At 45.2% G+C, this 22,375-nt stretch overlaps 1 protein-coding gene across 1 annotated transcript in view; it reads left to right on the forward strand.

Annotated features, from left to right (window-relative positions):
- The window catches only part of LOC138511071 (coiled-coil domain-containing protein 158-like), a 1,089,990-nt gene that overhangs the window by 697,967 nt on the left and 369,648 nt on the right, over nt 1-22,375 (forward strand). Inside the window, exon 6 of the mRNA XM_069626570.1 lies at nt 3,716-3,825. Coding sequence (XP_069482671.1) covers nt 3,716-3,825 — 110 coding nt within the window. The remainder of the gene's footprint in view (nt 1-3,715; nt 3,826-22,375) is intronic.

A 22,375-nucleotide genomic window follows, 5' to 3' on the forward strand; every position in this document is an offset into this window, starting at 1 on the left:
AGATAGTGGAATTCTAGTAACTGTACGTGGGGATATCAGACCCGGGAAAGCCTAGTAGTTATGTCCCTGGATGTGCTTGGGTTTGTTGTAATTGGAACTAGTCCTCACACTGTGATGTTTGCCCTTGGTGTCCGAATTAAGATCATCCACAAGTCTATTCATTTTGAATCTTCATTTTGAATCATGCTCACAATCTTGTACATTCACATACATCAATCAAATATTAATTGTTGTATTACAGCCATATTGCAACAGTAAATGATTTATGTCTACCCCGTGTTACTTGTTTTGCGGTTTAGTAAGCAAAATGAAGGCATTCTATTGTTTACAGGTCAAGACTAGGACATTCTGTTCATAAGAAGGAACTCAAGCTGTACTCCTCATACATCCCATTGGGTGTCAGGTGGTTCAATCTTTCTATCCAAAATATTTCCTGTTGGTTCATTTATCTATCATGGTTCCCTCCTCTTTGGGATTTTTTTCACTATTTCCAATATCACTACTTTCAATTGTGCAATGCTGTGTTCATTTTGAGCGAACTGTCTCGCCACTGGTGAGCGTATGTTGCTAGTCCTGATGATGCTCTTATGCTCGTTCCAGCACTCTTTTGCCTTTCTTTTAGTTTGTGCAACATAAATAATACCACATGGGCAACTGAGTCCATAAATAATTGATTTTGAATCACATATTGCATAATCATGTAGTGGAATCTTATTGCCATTATGTGGATGCCTCACATAGCTTCCCCTCATGATGTTATTGCAATTGCAACAGTTAAGGCATGCAAATGTCCCGGTTTTTTTCTTCTTCTGGGCTTAACAAACCGCTACCCCCACCAAGATCACCTGTAGTGATTAATCACATTTGCGTAGACCACGCAGCTCCATATCGTGTTGCACCTTCTTAAATGCATTGCGTGGCTCAGAGGAGATTTTGTTTTTCTCTGCAATTCTGGAGTCGTTCACATTGTTAAGGTCTCTGGATAGTGCCTTCTGTTTCAGGAGTCACCCACGCCACCTCCCTAGATGCCATCTGTCCATGAAATGCAGCAGGGGGAAGAAATGTCAGGGCACTGAGGAGCAAGCTGGAGGGAGGTCTTACCTGGGGCCCATCTAAGCCACGCCCCTGATGCAACTTTGAATACATGTATTATTTTATTGAATATAAATTATTGGTTTAATGACCTGAACAGTTCCCCTGCCCACACTTGTTATTTCCTCTTTTGTGTATTTAATCCCAGGGAACTGAAAGGGATATATCAATGTCTCGACTTGTAATAAGGATTGTGGTGTCCATGTGGTGGCACTCCATGCAGTGAAATGGAACCATCACAATCTAATTCATGATCACTAGTTTCATTACAAAAACCTACAAGTTGCCTGACAAGTATTCTGCAGTAAAGGCAATGGATGCAAATGCTATTAAAAAACACAACATCGATATGTCATTGTTGTTCCATGTTATAATGTCGCCACAAAAATCTCACCATGCAAAAAAATCGCCGAAAAATTGCCGTTTTTTGTGGCGACATTATTCTATGAAACATGCGGGGGACACCCCCGCAACCCCCAAACTTTGTATTTTTTATTTTTATTTAAAAAAAAAAAATTGCCCCGTCCCCATATATATGGTCACCCATATAATATTGCCGCAACCTTTTCCCGTCATTGTATGCCCCAAATAGATTAACCAGATATTTTGTAACCCTTATGGTGTTCTCACTTGTTATTCTCGGAGACAGCTGCTCTCAATTTTGTCACATCTCTAAAAACAACCAAACGTATCAAAAATATAATTTAGGTCAAATTGTAGATGGGCCTTATTAGGAGTTTGCCAGTATTCCTATGGTAAATCTGCCAGAATACTGGCAAACGGAATTCCTGATAACACCATTTAATCAAGCGGAATTACCACTGGAGGTATTAACTTTGGCGGTAATACCACCTGATTACAAGTGGTGGTTTGGCAGTGTACATCTCCATTTAATGGAGCCAATTGCACTCCATTGAGGCTTTTTGTCGGTATTACCAGTGATTTGTGTAGCTAAAGTGGAAGAGTACTCCTTCACTTTACTTTAGAAAATCACTGGCATTAACATTCGGTAGTACCGCAGGAGAGAAATCGAGGTAAACAGTATTACCTCCACTTTTTTCCTGTGACGCCACACTCATAATGAGCTTCATTTTGCTACTTCGCCAAGCAGTAGATGATGAAATTGGACCTACTCTCCCAATGTTAGTATTTTTTCTAGGGGTTTCAGAGGAAGTTAAGAAGACGATTTTCAATGTGAAGATGAGAATATTTTTCATTCAAAATTGCTCCAAGGAAGTGTTTACTTTATTGAGATTTGTGCAATCATCATTTGATGCCAAGGGAAAAATTAGGTCATCCCGCAGGTTGTGCAATCATTTGTTCGCCTATTTTTGGGGTAATAGCAGCACCATTTGAGTAGATATAAAGGCTAGGTCCTAATGATTACACACAGACTGTAACATCCTTGCTGTGGACAGTTGGACATTCTCTGTGATTAAAGACGTATACATTTGGTAACTTCTAAGCAAGTTGCTGTCCACATTCAGCTGTGTAAATCTAGAGGGTTACCTTGCAGGTGCAAACTTCAGTGATGGATCATCTCCTTTGAGGAGTTTGGCAGGCAGGGCAGTGAGTCAGTTCTGGTAGTGCCTGTACAAAACAACCAAAGGCAGGTGGCCAATGGGGATGCTGGTGCCCTGATTTTAGAGATCAGCAACATGCCTGCTGCCCACCACTGAGGTCTGTGTTGTCTTCACTGCTTGTTATTTGTAGAAATCCCCTGCTGAGGTTGATGTCATTTTTGTTCAGTAGATACCATTTGGTTGCCATGCCCCAGTTGAGTAGGTCCAGAGCAGAATTTTGTGTTGGGAGCTTGCAGGCTTCACCTCTATTATTTGATCTGTACATTACCACCTTGCACATCTGGTCTGATATGTCATGTGCTCTTCATGCATGGCATGACACACATATCTTCCTGTAGTCAGGTGGATATGTGACTGTCTCAGAGGAGGACCCCCTGGTTAGAGTAGCCACATTGAGGTATTTTTTGGCACAACAATCCACTCTCTTCAAAATCGGGTTGGCCCCCTTTGATTCTTCACTGTTTTAATTACCACAATGGATGCTTTCCGTTTTGCCCCTTTCATGGTTCTTCTTATCTGCCATTAAAACAAAGTTGTTCCCACACGAAAGACAAACCTATTGGCTCTGTCAATGCTTTGGCCGTTTGTAGGCAGAAAAAGGGCAGGTTCTGTAGAAGAGTCGTCAATGAGACAGACTTGTTAAAGATCTGAGAAAGTCCCAGCAGACAGTTCGAACGAACCACTCAAGTCCAGCGGGGAATTCTGAAACGCCAACAAGATTACAGGACCTAGAACCATGATGTTGCAATATTTATTACACTGAGGAAATCGTCAACATATTTAAACTTCGTCCCCCTCAGAGAGTTTGGACAATCAAAATAGATAAGGGCCATTCAACAGAACACCTGGGAATCTATATTCACAGGTAAGTTACTTGTTCTGCTAATGGAGAATTAAAAGATCAACACAGTGGCTAGCAGCATCCTTTTTTAAGAGGGTTGGCCAGGGTCATTATATGTTCAAAGGTGAAAATGAACCCTGATGGAGGGCACTAGAAACATGTTTCTCATTCATATTTTGGTGCTGTCTATATTTCACAGTCATAGCAATTGCAAGACTACAAGAACAAGTCGTAACAGAACGACAGAAGGTTAGTGAATTGACGGAACAAGTTCGGAGTCTGGAAAACGGCATAACAGCAGCCTCAGAGGTAAAATAAACGTAGTGTAACCCACTATATTCATATGTGTTCAAGGAAATTAACAAAGTTTGCTATCACAATATGTAACAAGTATCAATTTAAAAATAAATTAATGAAGCAGAACTAGAGTAGAAATTCAATAACAATGTTTGACAATTAAAATGTTGAACCTTCGATTGGTTCCAAATGCAAGGGTCCGTCATTCTGGCCAGTGTAAGGTTTTGTACTTGCCAAAGCAACATACCATGGGCCTCATCACGAGTTGGGCGGTATCCCGGTGGTAATACCTCTGGTGTACCGCTGGAGCTATTAGCGTTACCGCCAAACCCACCAGCGCTATTAGTGCCGGATCACGGGTTTGGCAGAACAGTAATTCCCCATTCCCCTTTGGGCCCATTCGGGAATTCCCCATTCCCCATTGGGCCGAATGGGTAATTTTTGGCACTACTACCGTCGGCGGTATTAGGGTGTAATAATAGCACCAAAAATCTGAAAATTCAAGGCAGATTTACCCCCAGCTCTGAGCTGGGGGAAAATCCTGCCATAAACCCATGATTTGGTGGACCCTTAAATGCAGTGGTAATATCATTACCACCGCGTTTAAGGGTTACCACCAAACTCGTGATGAGGCAGCATATGTTTTAGGGTTATGTTATGCTTTGTTAACTTGTCTTATACCACACACCATTACCATTGGTATGGTCTCCTAGCACTCACGTGACACTAAAAAAAAGAGGGCTGGGTGAATTACTGAAGGAAGAGTTATAGAATAGGTCCAGAACCAGGAGAAACTGGCGTGTTGGCTTACTGATGAGTTGATTGCATGCACTGGCTCGTTGTATTCATGAGGGTAAGGCCCAGTGTCTGGTTGATTGTTGTATGCAAATGTATGTTAAGTTGGGTGTGTGTTTGTGTGTTTCATGTGTGGTTTGGCTGGTAGATTGATTGCGTGCACTGGCTTGTTGTATCTGCAAGCAAAAGGTCCAATGTCTGGGTTGTTTGTTTTATGCAAGTGTTTGTTATGTTGGGTGAGTGTTTTGTGCGTTTCATGTGTAGTTTGTCTGGTAGTTATGATTGTGCGCACTGGCTTGTATCCATAGGGGTAAGTTCCAGTGTCCGAATTGTTTATTGTATGCAAGTTTTAGTTATTTCGGGTGTGTGTTTGTGTGCAGCATCGCTAGCCCATGCAGTGTGTATAGTACTTGGGAGGTATGTTGGATGGGAGCAGGAGCAGGGCGGTTTGTACATTGGCTACTCTTAAAGTTCTTCCAAGAATGTCCTCATAGCTCATCAGCTGAACACAATGGTACCCTCCAATTCTTCCAAGTGCATTACACTGGCCAGCCCCACAACCCCTCAAAGCTCAACACAGTGGCCACTGCCACAGATTCCTCAAAGTTATGTCATGGTATATTAACTTGCCTTGTATCACGCACCATTTCCATTACCATGGTCGCCAGGCTCTCCCATGGCTCTGCTGGAGACAAGGGTTGGGTAGGTTACTGGGAGGAGAGGGGGTGGGGCAGAATCTGTGCTTCTCCGTAGGTGCTTGCGGAACTAGGAGGAACTGGTGTCTAGTGCGTCTCAGGTCTGTAGCTGTGTTTGGGTTGTGTGCACTTGGGCTATTGTGTCTGGGTGGGTAGCGTCCAGAGATTGGATATTTGTGTACAGCAGTTATTTTGCGATTCCTGGGTGGGCTACGTGTTTCTTTGGAGACCAGGCTGATCCAGAGTATCGAGTGAGGTAGCTGTGGGCATGCTGGATTGAAGTCAAAAGCGAGAGGTCAGTAGTTGGCGGTTTTCGTTTCGGTCCCTGTTCTGCCATTGGGGGTGTTCACTTGTGCTGGTCATTGGGAATTGAACAGCCACGTTTTCCGTCATTTTCTCAATGTGAGATGGTCTTCCATTGTCCTGATTTCCTTTGGCATTGTGTTCCATAGATTGGCAATTAGGCGTGATAGTACTGTCCCTCCAAATTTCCTTTTTTCGATGTTGTTTCCTTTCGATTTGGAGATCATCGCTAGATCATAGATCTCTTCCTGGATGGTAGCAGTTGATTTTGGCTTTTAGGAATTCGGTTCCTTGTCTGTGTTGTGATTCATGGGCAATGCACAGGGCCTTGAACTTAATTTGTTTTTTTACTGGGAGCCAGCCTCTTAGTGCTGGTGTGATGTGGTTTCTTCTGTTTAGTCTCAGGAGTATCCTTGCTGCAGTGTTTTGGATGTGCTGGAGTTTTTGGGTGGGTCGTTCTGGCATTCCAAGGTAACGACTGTTTGCATAGTCGATTCTTGATAAAACCAGGAAGATGATTGAGAGGCCTCTGTGTGGGAAGGAGAGATAAAGCAGCATCCCCCTGATTAATCTCAGGAGATAGAAGCATTTTTTTGTAATGGCGTTGACTTGTGGTCCCAGTGAGAGTCCATTGTGAAGTAGCATTCCCAGGTTTTTTTACCACATTTGATGTCTCCAGTTGAGTTTGCATGCCTGGTGGCCAGTCCAGCTGTGAGTTGGTTGTGGTATCCTCTCAGGGAGAGATCATTATTTCTGTTTTTCCTGGGTTTAATTTGAGATTGTTAGTGGTCATCCAGCTGGTGTCGTCACTTGAGGGTGTCACTCGGGTCTTGAGTTGTTGCTATCATGATGCATCGTCTGCGTAGTTGTATGTGGTCAGTCCATGGTTCGGATGATTTGCATCAAGGGGGACATTTAATGGTTCAAAAGGAGAGGGAAGAAGATAGAGCCTTGAAGCACTCCACAGGAGACGTTTTTGGAAACTGCGCTTCTCTGTTGGTGCTTGCAGAACTCGGAGGAACTGGTGTCTAGTGTGTGTCAGGTCTCTAGGTATGTTTGGGTTGTGTGCACTGGGGCTATTGTGTCTGGGTGGGTAGTGTCCAGTGATTGGATATTTGTGTGCAGCAGTTATTTTGCGATTCCTGGGTGGGTTGCGTGTTTCTGTGGAGACTAGGCTGATCCAGAGAATCGAGTGAGGTAGCTGTGGGCATGCTGGAGAGGAGTCAAAAGTGAGAGGTCAGTAGTTGGCGGTTTTCATTTCGGTCCCTGTTCTGCCATTGGGGGTGTTCACTTGTGCTGGTCATTGGGAATTAAACAGCCAAGTTTTCAGTCATAGTCTCAATATGAGATGGTGTTCCATTCTCCTGATTTCCTTTGGCATTGTGTTCCATAGATTGGTAATTAGGCGTGATAGTGCTGTCCCTCCAAATTTCCTTTTTTTCAATGTTGTTTCCTTTCGATTTGGAGATCGTCGCTGGTTCATAGGTCTCTTCCTGGATGGTAGCGGTTGAATTTGGCTTTTAGGAATTTGGTTCCTTGTCTGTGTTGTGATTCATGGGCAATACAGAGGGCTTTGAACTTAATTTTTTTTTTACTGGGAGCCAGCCTCTTAGTGCTGGTGTGATGTGGTTTCTTCTGTTTAGTCTCAGGAGTATCGCTGCTGCAGTGTTTTGGATGTGCTGGAGGTTTTGGGTGAGTTGTTCTTGCATTCCAAGGTAAAGACTATTTACATAGTCGATTCTTGATAAAACCAGGAAGATGATTGAGAGGGCTCTGTGTGGGAAAGAGAGATAAAGCGGCACCCCCCTGATTAATCTCAGGAGATAGAAGCATTTCTTTGTAATTGACTTGTGGTCCCAGTGAGAGTCCATTGTTCAGTAGCATTCCCTGTTTTTTTTACCACATTTGGTGTCTCCAGTTGAGTTCCCATGCCTGGTGGCCAGTCCAGCTGTGAGTTGGTTGTGGTATCCTCTCAGGGAGAGATCATTATTTCTGTTTTGCCTAGGTTTAATTTGATATTGTTAGTGGTCATCCAGCTTGTGTCGTCACTTGAGGGTGTCACTCGGGTCTTGAGTTGTTGCTATCTTGATGATCAATTGTGTATTGTTTGCGTAGTTGTAGGTGGTCAGTCCATGGTTCGGATGATTTGCATCAAGGGGGACATTTAATGGTTCAAAAGGAGAGCGAAGAAGATAGAGCCTTGGAGCACTCCGCAGGAGACGTTTTTGGATTTTGATGTAAAGGCTGGTAGGTAGGTTCTTTCTTCTCAATTTGTGAGGCAGGATTTTAGCCATTTTAAGTCTCAGTCTTTTACACCGTATCCCGCAAATCTTTTGATTGGCATTGTGTGTGCGATTGTGTTGAACGCTGCTGATATGTCTAGTAATAAGACGTCAGATTGGGTGTTGTTGTCTGCATTTATTTTTAAGTCATCCCATATTGATAGGAGCACTGATTCTGTTCCTATCCTGGGTCTGAAGCCAACTTTCGAGTGGTGAGCGGTCAAGTAATCCGTTTATTTCTACATAGTTGAATAGAATGTTATGTACATGGTTCTGCAGTATTTTGCTGGGTACAGCAGGATGGCTATCGGTCTGTAGTTGCTGGGGTCTTCTGCGCTTACTGTTTCATTTTTAATCAGAGGTGTGATGTACGCTTGAATGATTTCGGGTCCATACCTGTGTTCAGTGATAGGTTCATCATAAGTCGTAAGTGTGATGCTGGGGTGTTGTGTATGAGGATTTCTCTGTAGATGCTCGGGGGTAAGGTTCGCTAGAGGATCTGGCGAGGTTAGACTCCATATTTAGTGTGGAGAAAACCTAATTTTTTGGTTCGTATCTGGTGACTCTTTCTGTGATTGGTGGGTCACTTTTTGGAGGTGGTCTTGTGGTTGTGTTTATAGTTGTGCAGCTTGCTTCAATGGTCTGTAGGTTTCTATTTTTGTTTGAAGGTGATTGGTGATGTTGTTGCATCGTGTTTTTGATGGAATGGCACCTTTGTTTCAGGATGTTTTTTAAATTTCTTTGATTTTGAAGAGTGCCTTTAGTGGGTTAGTTGACATTTAGATCCTTGTGGCTTAGTATTCTTTTTTGGCTTTGAGGACTGCTGATTTGTATATTCTGAGTTGTCTTCAGTATTTTATTTCATCTGGTTGATTGTAATGGTTTCTCCATATTCTTTCCAGTCTTTGGTTGTTTTGTTTTTCATTCATAGTCTCAGCACTTCAGTGAACCATTTTGTTGCCATCTTTTTTGCTGTCGTTTTAAAATGTTTTGAGGGAGCTAGCAGGTCTAAGGCCTCAGTGATCCAGGTGTTGTGATTTTTTCTGCAGAGGCTAGGTTCAGTCTGTCCAAATCGTCAGTGTTCATTTGAGTCAATTCCAGCAGTTCTCTTATAGATTCCAGGTACATGTATTTCCAGTTTCTTTTCTGTGTGGTGTGTAGTGTTTTCAGGTAGTAACCAGGCTTGAGGTTTGACAGAAAAGGGTATCAGGTGGTCTTCATTCCATACCATTGTAATTGGTGGGGGGATCCACAGAGTCCTTCTCTGCAGAAGATTGCATCAAAGGTGTGTCCAGCGTTGTGGGGGACCCATTTACTATTTGCTTGAAGTGAAGTGGTTCCAGGAGGGCGCACAGCGAATTTGGTGTGGTTTCGTGTTCTCTTTCAAGCCAGATGTTGAAGTCTCCCAGGATGATCAGGTTGTCATGGTAGGCAGAAAGGTTGGCGAAGGCGTCAGTGAGTAGAGTTGCATAGTTAAGGTTGTAGGATGGTGGTCTGTAGATCAAGAGGATTGCTATTAGCTTGGTCGTTCCGTTTTATCTTGAAGATGAGGAAGTCGCAGTTTTCTATCTCGGTTGAGGGGAGTGGTATGGCGCAGATGTGCTCTTTGTGTCATATGGCTATACCACCTCCTCTTTGGTTTTCTTGCTTGGTGTGTATTAGTTTGAAATTGTCCAGTATGGCTTCATGTGCTCCGGTCGTCTAGTTGTCTGAAAGCAACATTTATGGGAGGAATAATGCGTCAGTGCCTCTCTCACTTAGGAGGTTGTATATTTCTATTTTGTGCTTAGCCATGGATCTTCTGATGAGTAGGCTTCAGTGCAGTTTGTCCAATTTCCTCGTTGATTTGTTGTCTATTTTTGCATGCTTCCCAGCTAGTGTATTTGTCAGGTTTCCATGCTGGGGATTTTCTCGTGGATGGCATTGGTTGTTATTGGGTGTTCTGTCTCTTCATTAAATAGTCCAATTAAGTTGATTGCGGGGTTGCTTAGTCTTGGTTCTAGCTTGTCGGTTAGGGATTGCTGCTTTGTTCCAGTCTTTGGTGATGTAGGGCATAATAATGGTTGGGGATTCAAGTTTGCCTCTGATACTTGTCCTTATTAGGGTTTTTTCTGAGGTTTTATCTGGGTTGCTGTGATTTGCATTATGGTGTATTTGGCTTGGATTTCTGCCGGAATTCCGGTTCAATTGGGTTCTTGTTAGTCATTGTATGACAATTGTCTGTTGTCCAATGAGTTTGGGTCATGGGTAGAGAGGTAACGAGAGAAGTGTTCTGTGCTTGTTCTTATCATGGTCTGTATCCTTATTCCGTTTAATGGTGTCCCCACATTGCTCTTCAGACTCGTAGTTTCTGGTGGGAAAGTTCTGTCCTGCTGGGCTGTGGTTTCCCTCCTGATTCTATTTTCCTGTCTTGCTTCTTTGTCTTTCATGTATCGGGCATGTTGGATAATGTGGTGTTGTTTAGTAAAGTTTCTTTTGTAGATTTCCTGTGTGCGGGTGTCCTATAGGATTATTTTTCCTCCTTTTCGCCATTTCTGTTTTGAGTCTGTGGTGTATGTTTGTTCTTTTCCAGGGCATGTACTCTCTTGGATAGTTTATTTCCTGTTCTCCAGTGGTGTTTCTTTTGGCTTCCCTGTTTCTTTGGGCTGTGGTATTCTTGGTTTTCTGTTAGGCTTCCTTGTTTATGAGATTTCCTTTTGCGTTTGTAGCATGTGTTTGTTTATTTGTTGTTTCCAGGGGAAAGTGCCCTCTTGGATATTTTGTTTCCTGATCTCCACTGGTATTTCTTTGGTTTCCTTGGGCATGGGGCTTCCATGTTCTCCATTAGATTTCGTTTTGTCCTTTTGAATTTGTGGCATTTAATTATGATGGTTAGCTGATTGTTTTCCAGGGCCGTGTGCCCGTTTGGGTCTGTTGCTTCCTGGTTTCCAGCTATATTTCTCTTTCCCTGTTTAATTTTTGGCTGGTGTGGGTTGTTGGCTGGCTTGTGTCAGGGTCTCAATTGTACCCCTCAACTTAGGTCTTCTTATGTGTTGATCTGCATGTTTTTGGCTCCTAAAATCACTTGTGTACTGTTGGGTGTCTTGACCCACGTGCAAGCTATCATGCTACAACAATTGGTGCTGTGGGCTTAGAAAGTTCAAGATGGCGGAAAACCCACATGTGCGCCGAAATCCAGGAAAGCTGCGCAGTTTGTGCGCACACCAAAATGGTTGCCTCACTTGCCACCCACCAGTGCGAGAATGATAGGCCGGGTTGCCATGAGGGAAATGGGTTGCCAAAGGAAAAACAGTAGCGCCGGTTAGCTTCAAAGCGCTTTAAAACCACCCTGTGTTTCTCTGAAGGCAGGCTCAAAATGTCTATTTTAAACGTTGCAACACATCTAAAAACTCACTGGACACCAGCAGACATTTGGTAGAATGGAGTGTTGTGTGCCTACAAAATCTGGGAAATGAAGAGCCCAAAACAATGCTTATAACAAAACTGGTATGGAGTCAGCAGTTTAAGTTGCACTGGATTTAAAGACACTAAAATCGAAAATGTTTAGATTAAATGAGTGACCTATGTTTGGTGTCACATGCCTTTGTAACTGTTGAAATGTCATAGTTTTGCACTTAGAATCAGCATTCTAGCTGCATGTGTAAAATTGCAAGTTAATTTAAAAAGCAACAAAAAAACATGACAGTTAGCTGAAAGTCTGGCTTAAGGAACTTGATTTTGCTTGACAGCTACCCCCATCAGGAGTGAAACTTGAGTCACAACTGTGTTCCCAGGCCTATCTGCCTTTTGCTGGCCACACTAAGGATATACCATCTCTCTGATAATTGAATTAAGGGGAGCCCCCTACAGAATACAGGAGCTCTGAACAATGTAACCCCCTTCACCCAGGCAGATGGTTTATGGCAGGAGTCGTAAATGGTCGTAAAAAGTGGCTTCCTCCTGAAGGAAAGGGGAGGAGCACTGCCTGTGAGAGCAAGCTGGCTTGGCAGAACTGGAAAAACCAGAAATTCAACCTTGTGCTGAGGGTAAACCACACCCCTTTGGAGCCAGAACATAACTTTAAAAAGATGGATCATTCATAGAGCGGACATGTGAAAATTTTATAAATGATACCATAATTCTTGTGATTTTTCTGCCCACAGTTTAAGAGGTTTTTAGAACCGGTGCTATGTTCAGGGGGGTTTTAGCGGAAAAGTGGATATTACTCTAAATGTATGCATGTTAAAAATCTGAAACTTCATCAATTAATGTCCCTACTCCCTGCGCACATGTATGTAAAGTGGGGTCAATGTCAGAAATGGCAAAATCAGTTAAAAAGTGAAATATGTGCCATTTCTGAATGCAAGCTCCTAGAAACAGCAGATTTGGGACAGAGTATACCTCATGTGATATGTGACATGGGTATGTAATTTCAAACAACTGTGTAACTGTGAAATATGTGTTTTGATCATATATAGATTTGGGTGCACAGATGACAGGGGAGTTTTTTCAAGAGATCATAAATGGCTGACATCACTCTGACACAACTTAGCTCCCCCAATCAGGGGAGAAATGAAAGCTGGGCCAATGACAAGTGAGAGGGGCAAGTTTAGTTATGACCAACACACACACCCACTTGCGGAACATATAAATGGACCACTGAAACTTAGGTAGAGACCTTCATTTCCATCTGCAGCTGGAAGCTCTGCCGGAAAAATCCATACTTACCTCCATCAACCTTCAAAGAGCCAACACTTAGGCTCCAAGATAAACAGAGACTTCAAATCCCTCAATCTCCAGAATCCAGAAGCAGTGCTGTACCCAGAGAGAGAGAGCAGAGCTGACCCAGACCCATGTTAGCAGTTCCAGAGACCAGACGCTGTGCCCAGAGACCGTCCGAAGTCCAGACCTGTTGACCAGATCGTGACAAAGCCGCCTTCCTGTTTAAAATCTCTTGTGAGTACTCAGCAAAACTCAGCACACATCTCTTAGTTAAAATCATATAATTCAATCCATTTTTAATCTAAGTAGAACTGCAGCTTCGCAATTGTGTTATCCTGCCATCATTTTTAAAACTGAAAAAGTGCTGCGTTTAAAATTTGCAAAACCAAAAATGACCTTTACTAAATCGCTCATATCTCCGCGACTGTTTGTCGTAGAGACTTGCAGTAACTTTCATCTGGAAGCTGAGATCCTAGGCTTTCATAGGACCCCAAAACGAAAGTGATAGTCCTTGTAGTTCCTCTGTAATAGCGCTCGGCGCATTCGCGAATTTTACCGCGATTTGCAAATTTCTTCACGTGTAAAAATCAGCTGCTGCTTGCCTTCCATTTGCCAGAAAATCGTTTGCCTCATAAAAACTATCCCTGAATCATTGCAAGAGTGAGCCTGAGCTAATATTAACTAGATATCACTCACCCTGAACCTCTGAAAGGGAATTAAAAGCATTTCCAGCATATTTCTCATCCATTGCTAGCACATATAAAAGTATTTGGGCCTGTTTTTTCAAAACTCCTACCTGTTTTCTTCAAGCTTGCTGGGGTGAACTGAATCACATTTGATTGCATTTCTGAGAACTGTGTGCCTTCCTTCCATTTCCTTGCATTACATAAAAGGGGGGGTAAATTGTCCAAGAAAGTGATTACATTGTCTTTTGCTGAAATCCTATCAAGTGATTTTTTGTACTGCATTTCATTCAACATTGCATCCATTTGAACTCTATAAAGCATTCTCTATCACATTATTCTTCTGTCCCTATTTACCAGTGTGCTACCTTATCCATTTCATGTCAACTCCTTAGTGATTATAAAGAAGTGTGCTAGTGCCAGATTCTCCGTTGTTAATCTTTATCATATCAGATTAAGTGTGCTATTCAATTATTAATTTATTATAAAGTGTGATATATATATATTGTTTAAATTATCAAATAAACCTTTTAACTTGCAAAACAGAACTACTTCTTGGCTCAGTGGGGTCAGGAGGATTCCAAGAGAGGGGTGTTATATAGGGGTAGTCATCCAGAACGCATGAACTGGACATAAAGATATATCAATAAGGGTTTTCATTCAGTATTATAGACTAGGCGTTGACTTAGCTGTAGTGTTGAATTGAATCCTCTTACAAATTGGGGGCTCGGGCCGGACGTTTGGGTTAGATCTATCACTTGTGCAGATTAATACAGTGTGCCAGCTGACCACATACACATATCCGGTCGGATCACCACGCTGTGTTACGCTGTGAAGCACTCCTCAAAGCAACGCTCCAAGAAAAGTTCTGTTCTGCAAAAATAAAATACAAACTTCTGTAAGTCAGGACAGAGACCAATCTCTAGAATGACGACCTTGGTAGATATGAAAATAGCCAGAGAGCACTTCTTACATAAACTATTTGTGAGAGGTGAATGGGCTGAGCAGGGCCAGGATGCCTGGTTGCAGGCCATCACGCGACAGGCCACTGAAACAGGGTCAGACTTATGGAGAGATCAGGGTCCATTACATATGGCCCTGAGTGAACTATATATGGCTCCTAAGGCCAAAGATGAACACGACAAGATTGTTAGGATAGCGGCATATTTATATTTATATATGGGAGCCATACAGAATAAATGTGCTTAAGGCCATGATCTGGCAAAAAGGCAACAGATGGCGTTAGAGAAGGCCCAATCTGATCTGGACTCTTCTGAGCAAAGGCTGCACAGAAGCCAGGAGTCAGAAAATGAGACCAGACAGTACATCACTAAAATAAAGGAGGATATGGATGTGCTGCAAAAGGAAAAGGCTGACCAGGATACTAGATTTCTGGCCCTGCAGAAGGAGCACCAAGACAGTTTGGACTCCTTACTGCAGAGCCAGAAAAAGCTGGAGCAACAATTAGACTTTAACAGGGCATGCACGGAGCAGGTAGCCACCCTGCAAAGTCATCTAGATAGAGTGAAGGTAGAGAGCAACAAGCTGATTTTGAAAGACCTGGATACCCAGGCAGAGTTTGATCAGGAGCGCCAGAAAGCTGGTGCCTTTCAAAGGCAGAGGGACGACCTGGCGGCACAAATGCAGGCTCTTAGTCAGGAAAGAGACACCTTAGGCCAGGAAGTCTGCCATTTAAAAAGGAAAATGGAAGAAAATCACCTGGCCCACCAGGGACTGGGTGACCTCCAAAAAGAACACCAGAACTTGTTAGAGCACACCAGGAGGGTGGAGGATGCTCTAGCAAGAAAGGAGCAGACCAATAGGGACACAGCTCAGGAGGTAACCCTCCTGCAGCAAAGACTGGCCCAGTGCTCCAGGACCAATCTGGAAACACAGAGAGAGAATGAGGCTCTCTGCCAGCGCAATGATAGACTCCAACAACAGGTAGCGATGCAGGAGAGACTGATAGAGTCTAGTAAGGCCTTAACTGAGGAACTGAAGGCACAAATGCAGGCTCTTGCATTGCAACAGGGAGCAGAGGCGGATAGAGACCAGGTTCGCTGGGAAAGGGAAACTCAGGAGCATAACCTCAGGAGCCCTAATACCAGAGGCCTTTATCTTTCTCAGTTCCTGGACTCTGCCACCCCCATGTCCCCTGGCGCACATGAGCACCGGGCCACAGGGATGGCAGATTACTATCCAGCCAGAAGCATGGGGCTCATAGGCCAGTACCTCCCAGGAATGGATGGGCGGGCATCTGGGCATGGGCACCCAAGCATGGTGCAATTCAGTGGGGAACCCCAGGAGAATAGGCCCATTAAGGGCATCCTGAAAACCTCTGCCCAGTTAGGTCAGTGGGGGGGGTACCCAGCAAATCCTGGCAGCAAGGAGGAATCTGAAGACTCCTCTGAACTGCGCAGGACACAGGAGACCAGGTCCCCACATTCTGCCAGCCATTCCCAGGCTCGCAGAATCCGGGAAAACCTGGAAGAACAGACGGGAACCTCTGGGAGCAGTGCCTCTGAGTCCGAGGACGAATGGACAAGGGTTACCCAAACCAAAAAGGCCAATAAGGCAAAAAGGGCCTTGCTTAAGGACCCCTTAAAACAGATTAAGGCAATCAGGAGCGTCATCACGCCTTACCATAAGAACGCTAAGTATTCTGTTTGGGAGCACTTAGAGCTGTTTGAGCAAATGATGGAGACTTTCCATTTGAAGGACGGCCAAAGCTGCATTCAATATGTAAAATGGACCTTCTCCCCGGAATACTCCAGTTTCTTTGCGGGGCTGGAGGACCAAAATCATTTAAGATGGTCCACCTATAAGGCGGCCATCTTGAAACATTTCTCTGTTCACAGAAATCCTCAAGAGGCTCGCAAGGCAGCCTACAATTTGCAATGTGGGGAGGATCAGGCCCCACAAGAATTTGTGCAGGAGTTAAAGCGTGCTTTTGCACAGACCACAAGAAGGGTGCGCACGGATAGCAGAGAATTTATTAATACGTTTTTCCATGCCTTGCCCAAATATATCATGACCCAGCTCGTGAGGGATTTTCACGAGAAAAGATCTTTAGACTGGGTCATTGAACAGGCTACCCGGATCTATGAGGTGCAGAAACCGGTAGATAGCAAAAGTAATGCCCAGAAAACCCCCAAAGCCAACAGCACCCCTGCTGCTGCCAAGGTGGCAGAGGTAAAGGTCACCCCCGTTTTGGATTTGGAGATGGGGGGGCCTAAAAACCTACCTGCACCTAATAATGCTAGGCCCAGGAGGTCCTCGGGTCAGTCACAGACAGGGAGCCAAGGAGGCAGCCCCACAAATGGGGTCCCTCGCTCTCCTGATTATGTAAGTCCCCGTTACAAGGGAAATCGACCCATCCTGGGTTATGTGTGGACTCCTCCAGCCCAAGGGGGGGGATCCAGCCAAGAACCAAACCCAGGGAACTTCCCTCCAAACTTCCCACAGGAGGGCAGAAATTTACCAAACCCTGGGCAGAACTTTTTCCCCAGATATCCACCCGACTTTCAGCCCCAAAACCATCCATCCTTCTTTCCCCAATTCCCTGAGCCCAGACCACTGAATCCGGGAGAGGGGAGGCCAAGGGTGGAGGGGTACCCAAATCTTCCCAACCAGGGGTACTACCAAAGAAGGGATAGCTACCCTTCCCGGGATCAGCCCAGGGGAGAAAACAGGGCCCCGTATCAGCCTGAGCGGGTTTCCCAGTTAGAGCGCCAGGTTCAAAACATGGCGCGGGATATGGGTCACATACTGAGGGCTCAGCAGAACCCTCAGATCAGCATGCCGGCGCAGAACGCACCCAACTCTGGACCTGGTGCTCCAGAACAATGACGGGGGCAGCACCCCGATAACTCACCGGTTCCCAGGGAGGAGGCACGAAGGGAAGGGGGGTGTAAAGCCTTGGAGGAAGCTTCCTTCCTCACTTGTAAACAGCCCCTGGAAACCCAGGAACCGGAAACAAAATCTCTTGCCCCTGCCTCCAAAAAGGGGGGGGCGGCCCAGAACCGGAGCCAGGGGAACCCACAATGGCTCTGATCTCCAGTTGCCAAATTTTTCTTTCAGATTCCCAAGGCTCTCCACAGAATTCTGCCCAAATCTCTTCTCTCGCCATGTCCAAAACCAGAAAATTAGCCCACCAGTTGTCCAAAAATGTACATTATCTGTGCCCCCTTGAGGAGAAGGAGGGAAGATACTATGCCCCGGTACAAGTACAGGGGCAGGGTACAATTTCGGCACTGGTGGACACTGGATCTCAAGCTACCCTTCTGTCCAGAAGGGCCTTTGACGAACTGAATGCAGGAAGGGGAGAGAATTACCAAATTCCTCTCACCTCTCTTCCTGGACAACTGCAGAACTTTGACGGGAAGGAAATTCCCGTTGAGGGGACTGCAGACTTGGACATTAAAATTGGGCGACACAAATTGAAACACCCGGTCATAGTTGTGACCCCAGAGGGCACCCCTTGTTTACTAGGGAATGACCTCCTGAGAAGGTTGTCACCCCTAATAGATTGCGTAAACAAGGTCCTCTGGACCCAGACTAGCTGACCAATAAAATTAAAACAGAGTGTCAACCATGTTAGTTTAAACGGCACCTGCCACATGGTTGAACAAAAATCTGACCAAGTAGAATTCCACTTCCAGAACAACCAAATTCCAGACGTGACAGTAATAGCAGTAGGAAAACAGACTGGTGATGGGGGGTCCTCTCTATTTCTGAAAATCAACCTTCCTTCCAGTCTAAAGTGGTATTCCACGCTGGAAGGAAACACTCTGAAATTCTATACTAATCCACAATCAGAAACTCCCACTCCTATAGTCCAGAAAGATGTGAAATCAGCTCAGAGCCTGGCTGATATTCAGCAAATTGCAGAGCAGTTGTTCATCCCTGTTCAGTTAAATGATGGGAAGGACTCTGTTCTCGCTCGAGTGTGCGTGAACAATGGTAAGAGCTTCATCAGCGAAGCCATGTTTCGCCAACTCCCAAAAGATCCAGCCATTCCCACATTCAAACTGATAGACAAATGGGAAATGGACCTGGAAGCGCCTAATTCCAAACATCCCCTTCCAAGCAGGTGTATGCTCAAAATCTCCATTGGCAACAAGAGCATAGTCCACAATTGTTGGGTCGTGCGAGACGTCACTGCCGCCTTTTACTTAGGCAGTGACATTCTCAATCGCTTTGCCATTAGTTTGGACCTAATAAACTTCAAAGCTTGGTCCCGAGTAGCGGATAATCCCATGGGCTTTGATGATCCAGAAAAAGCATTTAGGTCAGCTCAATTGCTACCTTATGCAGTTGAGATTCAGATCAAAGAGGAAGTCACCATCCCAGAAAGGACCCGACAATTCTCCCTGGAAGTGAAAGTTAAAAGGGGACAAGAGTTGAAAAACCCTGACGCTTACATACATCTAAACGCTTCTCTCCAACAGCAAGGGTTGGGGGTAAACCCAACTCCATTAGTCAACATAGAACATGACACCATTCCAATAGAGGTGGATAACAGCGACTTAAAGAGTATTACTCTAGCCGCAGGCACCATTGTTGGAATGGCGGTTGATGACCGACATTTTTCCATTGATTTAGGAAATGAACTGTTAGGACCAATCCCCAAGGACTGTTTTGACAGTGACAGTGAGGACCATACAACACCAGACAGGATTTTTACCCGGCATGGGGGGAACTTCCTGGTGTACACTTCTTGCTCCTATGGTAAGGAAGATGTGACTTGTGACTTCAGGAGGGATGAGGTGAATTTTCCAGGTCCATGAGGGCTGCCTTTCCCACCTGAAGCCTCCGGTCCAAATCAGCACTCTGACCAGGGACTTCTCCACCCAGCTGGAGGAGGCCGCGGAGATAGCCAGACCAGAAGTCTTTCCAGGCTTCAGGCAACTGGTGGAAGAGAGAGTCAACCTAGCTGATGCCTGTGTGACTCTGGAACAAAAGCAAAAGTTGAAACAAGTTTTCTTGGATTTCCAAGATCTCTTTGCGGTAGACTCATATGACTGTGGTCGCACTGACATCCACACAACCACAATCCCCACGGACCCTGGCATGACTCCTGTGTTCGTGAAGCAATATCGCTTGCCTCTCGCATCAATGGAGTCCCTTACGGAAATAATTAAGAACCTAGAGTCCCAGGGAATAATCCGTCCAGTCCACAGCACCTTCAATAATCCGGTGCTGGGAATATTGAAGCCAAACGGCCAGTGGAGACTCTGTGCTGACCTTAGGGAGCTCAACAAACGGGTCCATACTTCCCGATGGCCTCTGCCCTACATTGACCAAGGGCTGGCCCAGATCCAGGGGTCACAGGTATTCACTGCAATAGACCTGACCAATGGATACTGGACTGTGCCTGTCAGTAGGGAGGACCAATACAAACTGGCTTTTACCTTTGGGGGCCAGCAGTACACCTGGACCCAGACTCCCTTCGGATACCTCAACTCCGGCAATGAATTCAACATTTTCCTACATAAGGCCATGCCCGACCTGGGTGCGAGGGGTAACCTGGCTTATGTAGATGATGTCCTCATCAAAAGTTCATCTGTGGAGGAACACATAGCGGAGATCCGTTATGTTCTGACACAGTTGAGGGCCGCCGGAGCAAAACTTTCCTTTCAGAAAGCACAGTGGTGTAGAACCCGTGTTAATTTCTTGGGGCATGAGATTACTCCTCAGGGCCTCTGTCCCCAAGAAAAGAAAGTGGAAGCACTTCAGAAACTGAAAGACCCCACAACTCTGCGAGAACTAAGGAGCCTCCTTGGACTGACTAATTACAGCAGAAAGTTCATTGAGGGCTACGCAGAGATCACCAGACCCCTGATTCATTTCCTGAAGGGGGGGGGGTCAAGTGGGAATGGGGTCCAGAACAAGCCGAGGCGGTAAAACAACTCAAAAGAAGCCTCTCACAAGCGCCTTGCCTAGCTTACCCTGTCAGAAACAAGGAGTTCTTCCTGGAGACAGGGTTCTCTAATACGTGCTTGACGGCAGTATTATACCAAAAGCATGACAAGGTCAATAAAGTAATCTCCTATGCGAGCAAAACTTTATCCTCTGTGGAGGAAAAATTCAACGATTGTGAGAAGGCACTCCTGGCAACGGTGTGGGCATTGAAGAATTACTGCCCGTTTATCCAGGGGGAACACATCATAGTGGAGACTCCACACCAGCCTCTGCAATATCTCCAAAGTGACAGAATCCGGGCCGGAAATGTGAGTAATTCCCGAATTACTTCCTGGATTTTGTCAATGCAAGGCTTTCCTGTGGAGGTCCGATATGGCCAAAACAAGAAGAGTCCCCTCGCGCAAGGTCTGGCTGACTTGCATGATTGTGCCAGAGAAAACTGTCTCGAGGACGAAGGTCTAAAAATAAAGGACAACATGGAGGCATACCTTAATTCCCCCCACAAAGTCTTTGAAGAAGACAAGTGTGAGGGAATGCCCACTGTGTATGTGGATGGATGCTCTTACCATGTTGACAACGACGGGGAGAAAGAACTGGTGGCCGGCGTAGGGAATGCATGGGTGAATGAGTCCCCAGAACCCTCCGCTGGATACAAAATTGGTCCCCGAAGTAGTCAGGTGGCAGAATTGATGGCTGTGCATCAGGCCATCCTCACTGCTGTCCAGCATCAACTCCACGAACTGGTCATAATCACAGATTCGGATTATGTACGGAACGGGTTCGTGGAGCACCTGGTTAATTGGAAAACCAGAGGCATGTTATGTGCTAACAACAAACCCTTGAAACATGGGAAGTTGATCCAAAACATTGATGATCTGGTCACCTCGAATGAGATGACCATCTATTGGAAAAAGATCAAGGGTCATTCCAAAGTAGAGGGACCAGACAAAACTGGAAATGACTTAGCTGATCAGCTGGCCAAAACTGGGGCCATCCAAGGGGATCTGATTGAGATTGAGTCCCTGTTGGGGGAAACCCAGGTCACTTCTATCACTAGGTCCCAGACAAATGCTCACAACGACCTTTCAATTGCACAATGGAGTAAGGAGACCCCTGATGCTGATTTGATTACCGCTCAGAAGGGGGATCCAATTATTGGTAAGTTTTACCAACACCTTGAGGACCCTGAGAACTTTCCCCTGACGGATACCGATTACATTGGGAAAGAGGACCTAAGAGTGTTGATGAAGTGTCCAAAAATGTTCCGGATTCAAGATGGTTTGTTGGTAAGGAAATCCAAAGCTGGCCACGATCAGTGGGTGGTCCCTACCTCATTCCGAAGCCTGATGTTAAGTCACGCCCATGATGCGGCCACCGCGGTCATAGGGGGTTTCACACAACACTGGAAATCTTAAGAGAGGTTGCATACTGGCCACACATGGGGCAGGACCTCGACCAATATTTGAAGGGTTGTCTTGTGTGTGCACAATTTCAGCCATCATCCCTCACGCACCGCGCGCCTCTCCAAAAGCGGGGGATGACACTGCCCTGGTCAGATTTACAAATCGACTTTGTAGGCCCCGTGATTCGCTCTGCTAGGGGGAATAAGTACATGTTGACTGTGACATGCTTGTTTACCAAGTGGGTGGAATGTCTCCCAGCCCCAAATTGCAAGGCAGAAACGGCAGCTGCCTTGATGATTAACCACATCTTTTCCCGTTTTGGTCTACCTCAAAGGATTGAGTCAGACAGAGGTAGCCACTTCACCAGTGAAGTAATGACAAAGATGTGGGAGATACTGAGGGTCAAAAGGAAGTTGCATATTGCTTACCGGCCAGCTTCTTCTGGGGCAGTAGAGAGATATAACCGGACAATTGTGAGCATCTTAAAAAAGTTTGTGGCAGATTCTGGGCCAAGTTGGGATATCCGATTACCTCTGGTCCTAATGGCCATCAGATCTACCCCTTCATCTGCAACCAAAATGTCACCATTTGAGTTGATGACTGGGCGCAAGATGGTGCTTCCCCAGCATTTGCTCTACAGGACCCAAGAGCAGACACTGATAAATGCCTCCACTACTCATGAGTATGTGGAGAATTTAAGGAAACACCTCCAACATGCTTTTGCTTACGCTCAGCGGAATCTAGAAAGATCGGCTGATAGCATGAAGACCCATTAT

This window comes from Ambystoma mexicanum, chromosome 6p (genome assembly GCF_040938575.1).
Source record: "Ambystoma mexicanum isolate Mex_15411 chromosome 6p, UKY_AmexF1_1, whole genome shotgun sequence".
Taxonomy (NCBI): domain Eukaryota; kingdom Metazoa; phylum Chordata; class Amphibia; order Caudata; family Ambystomatidae; genus Ambystoma; species Ambystoma mexicanum.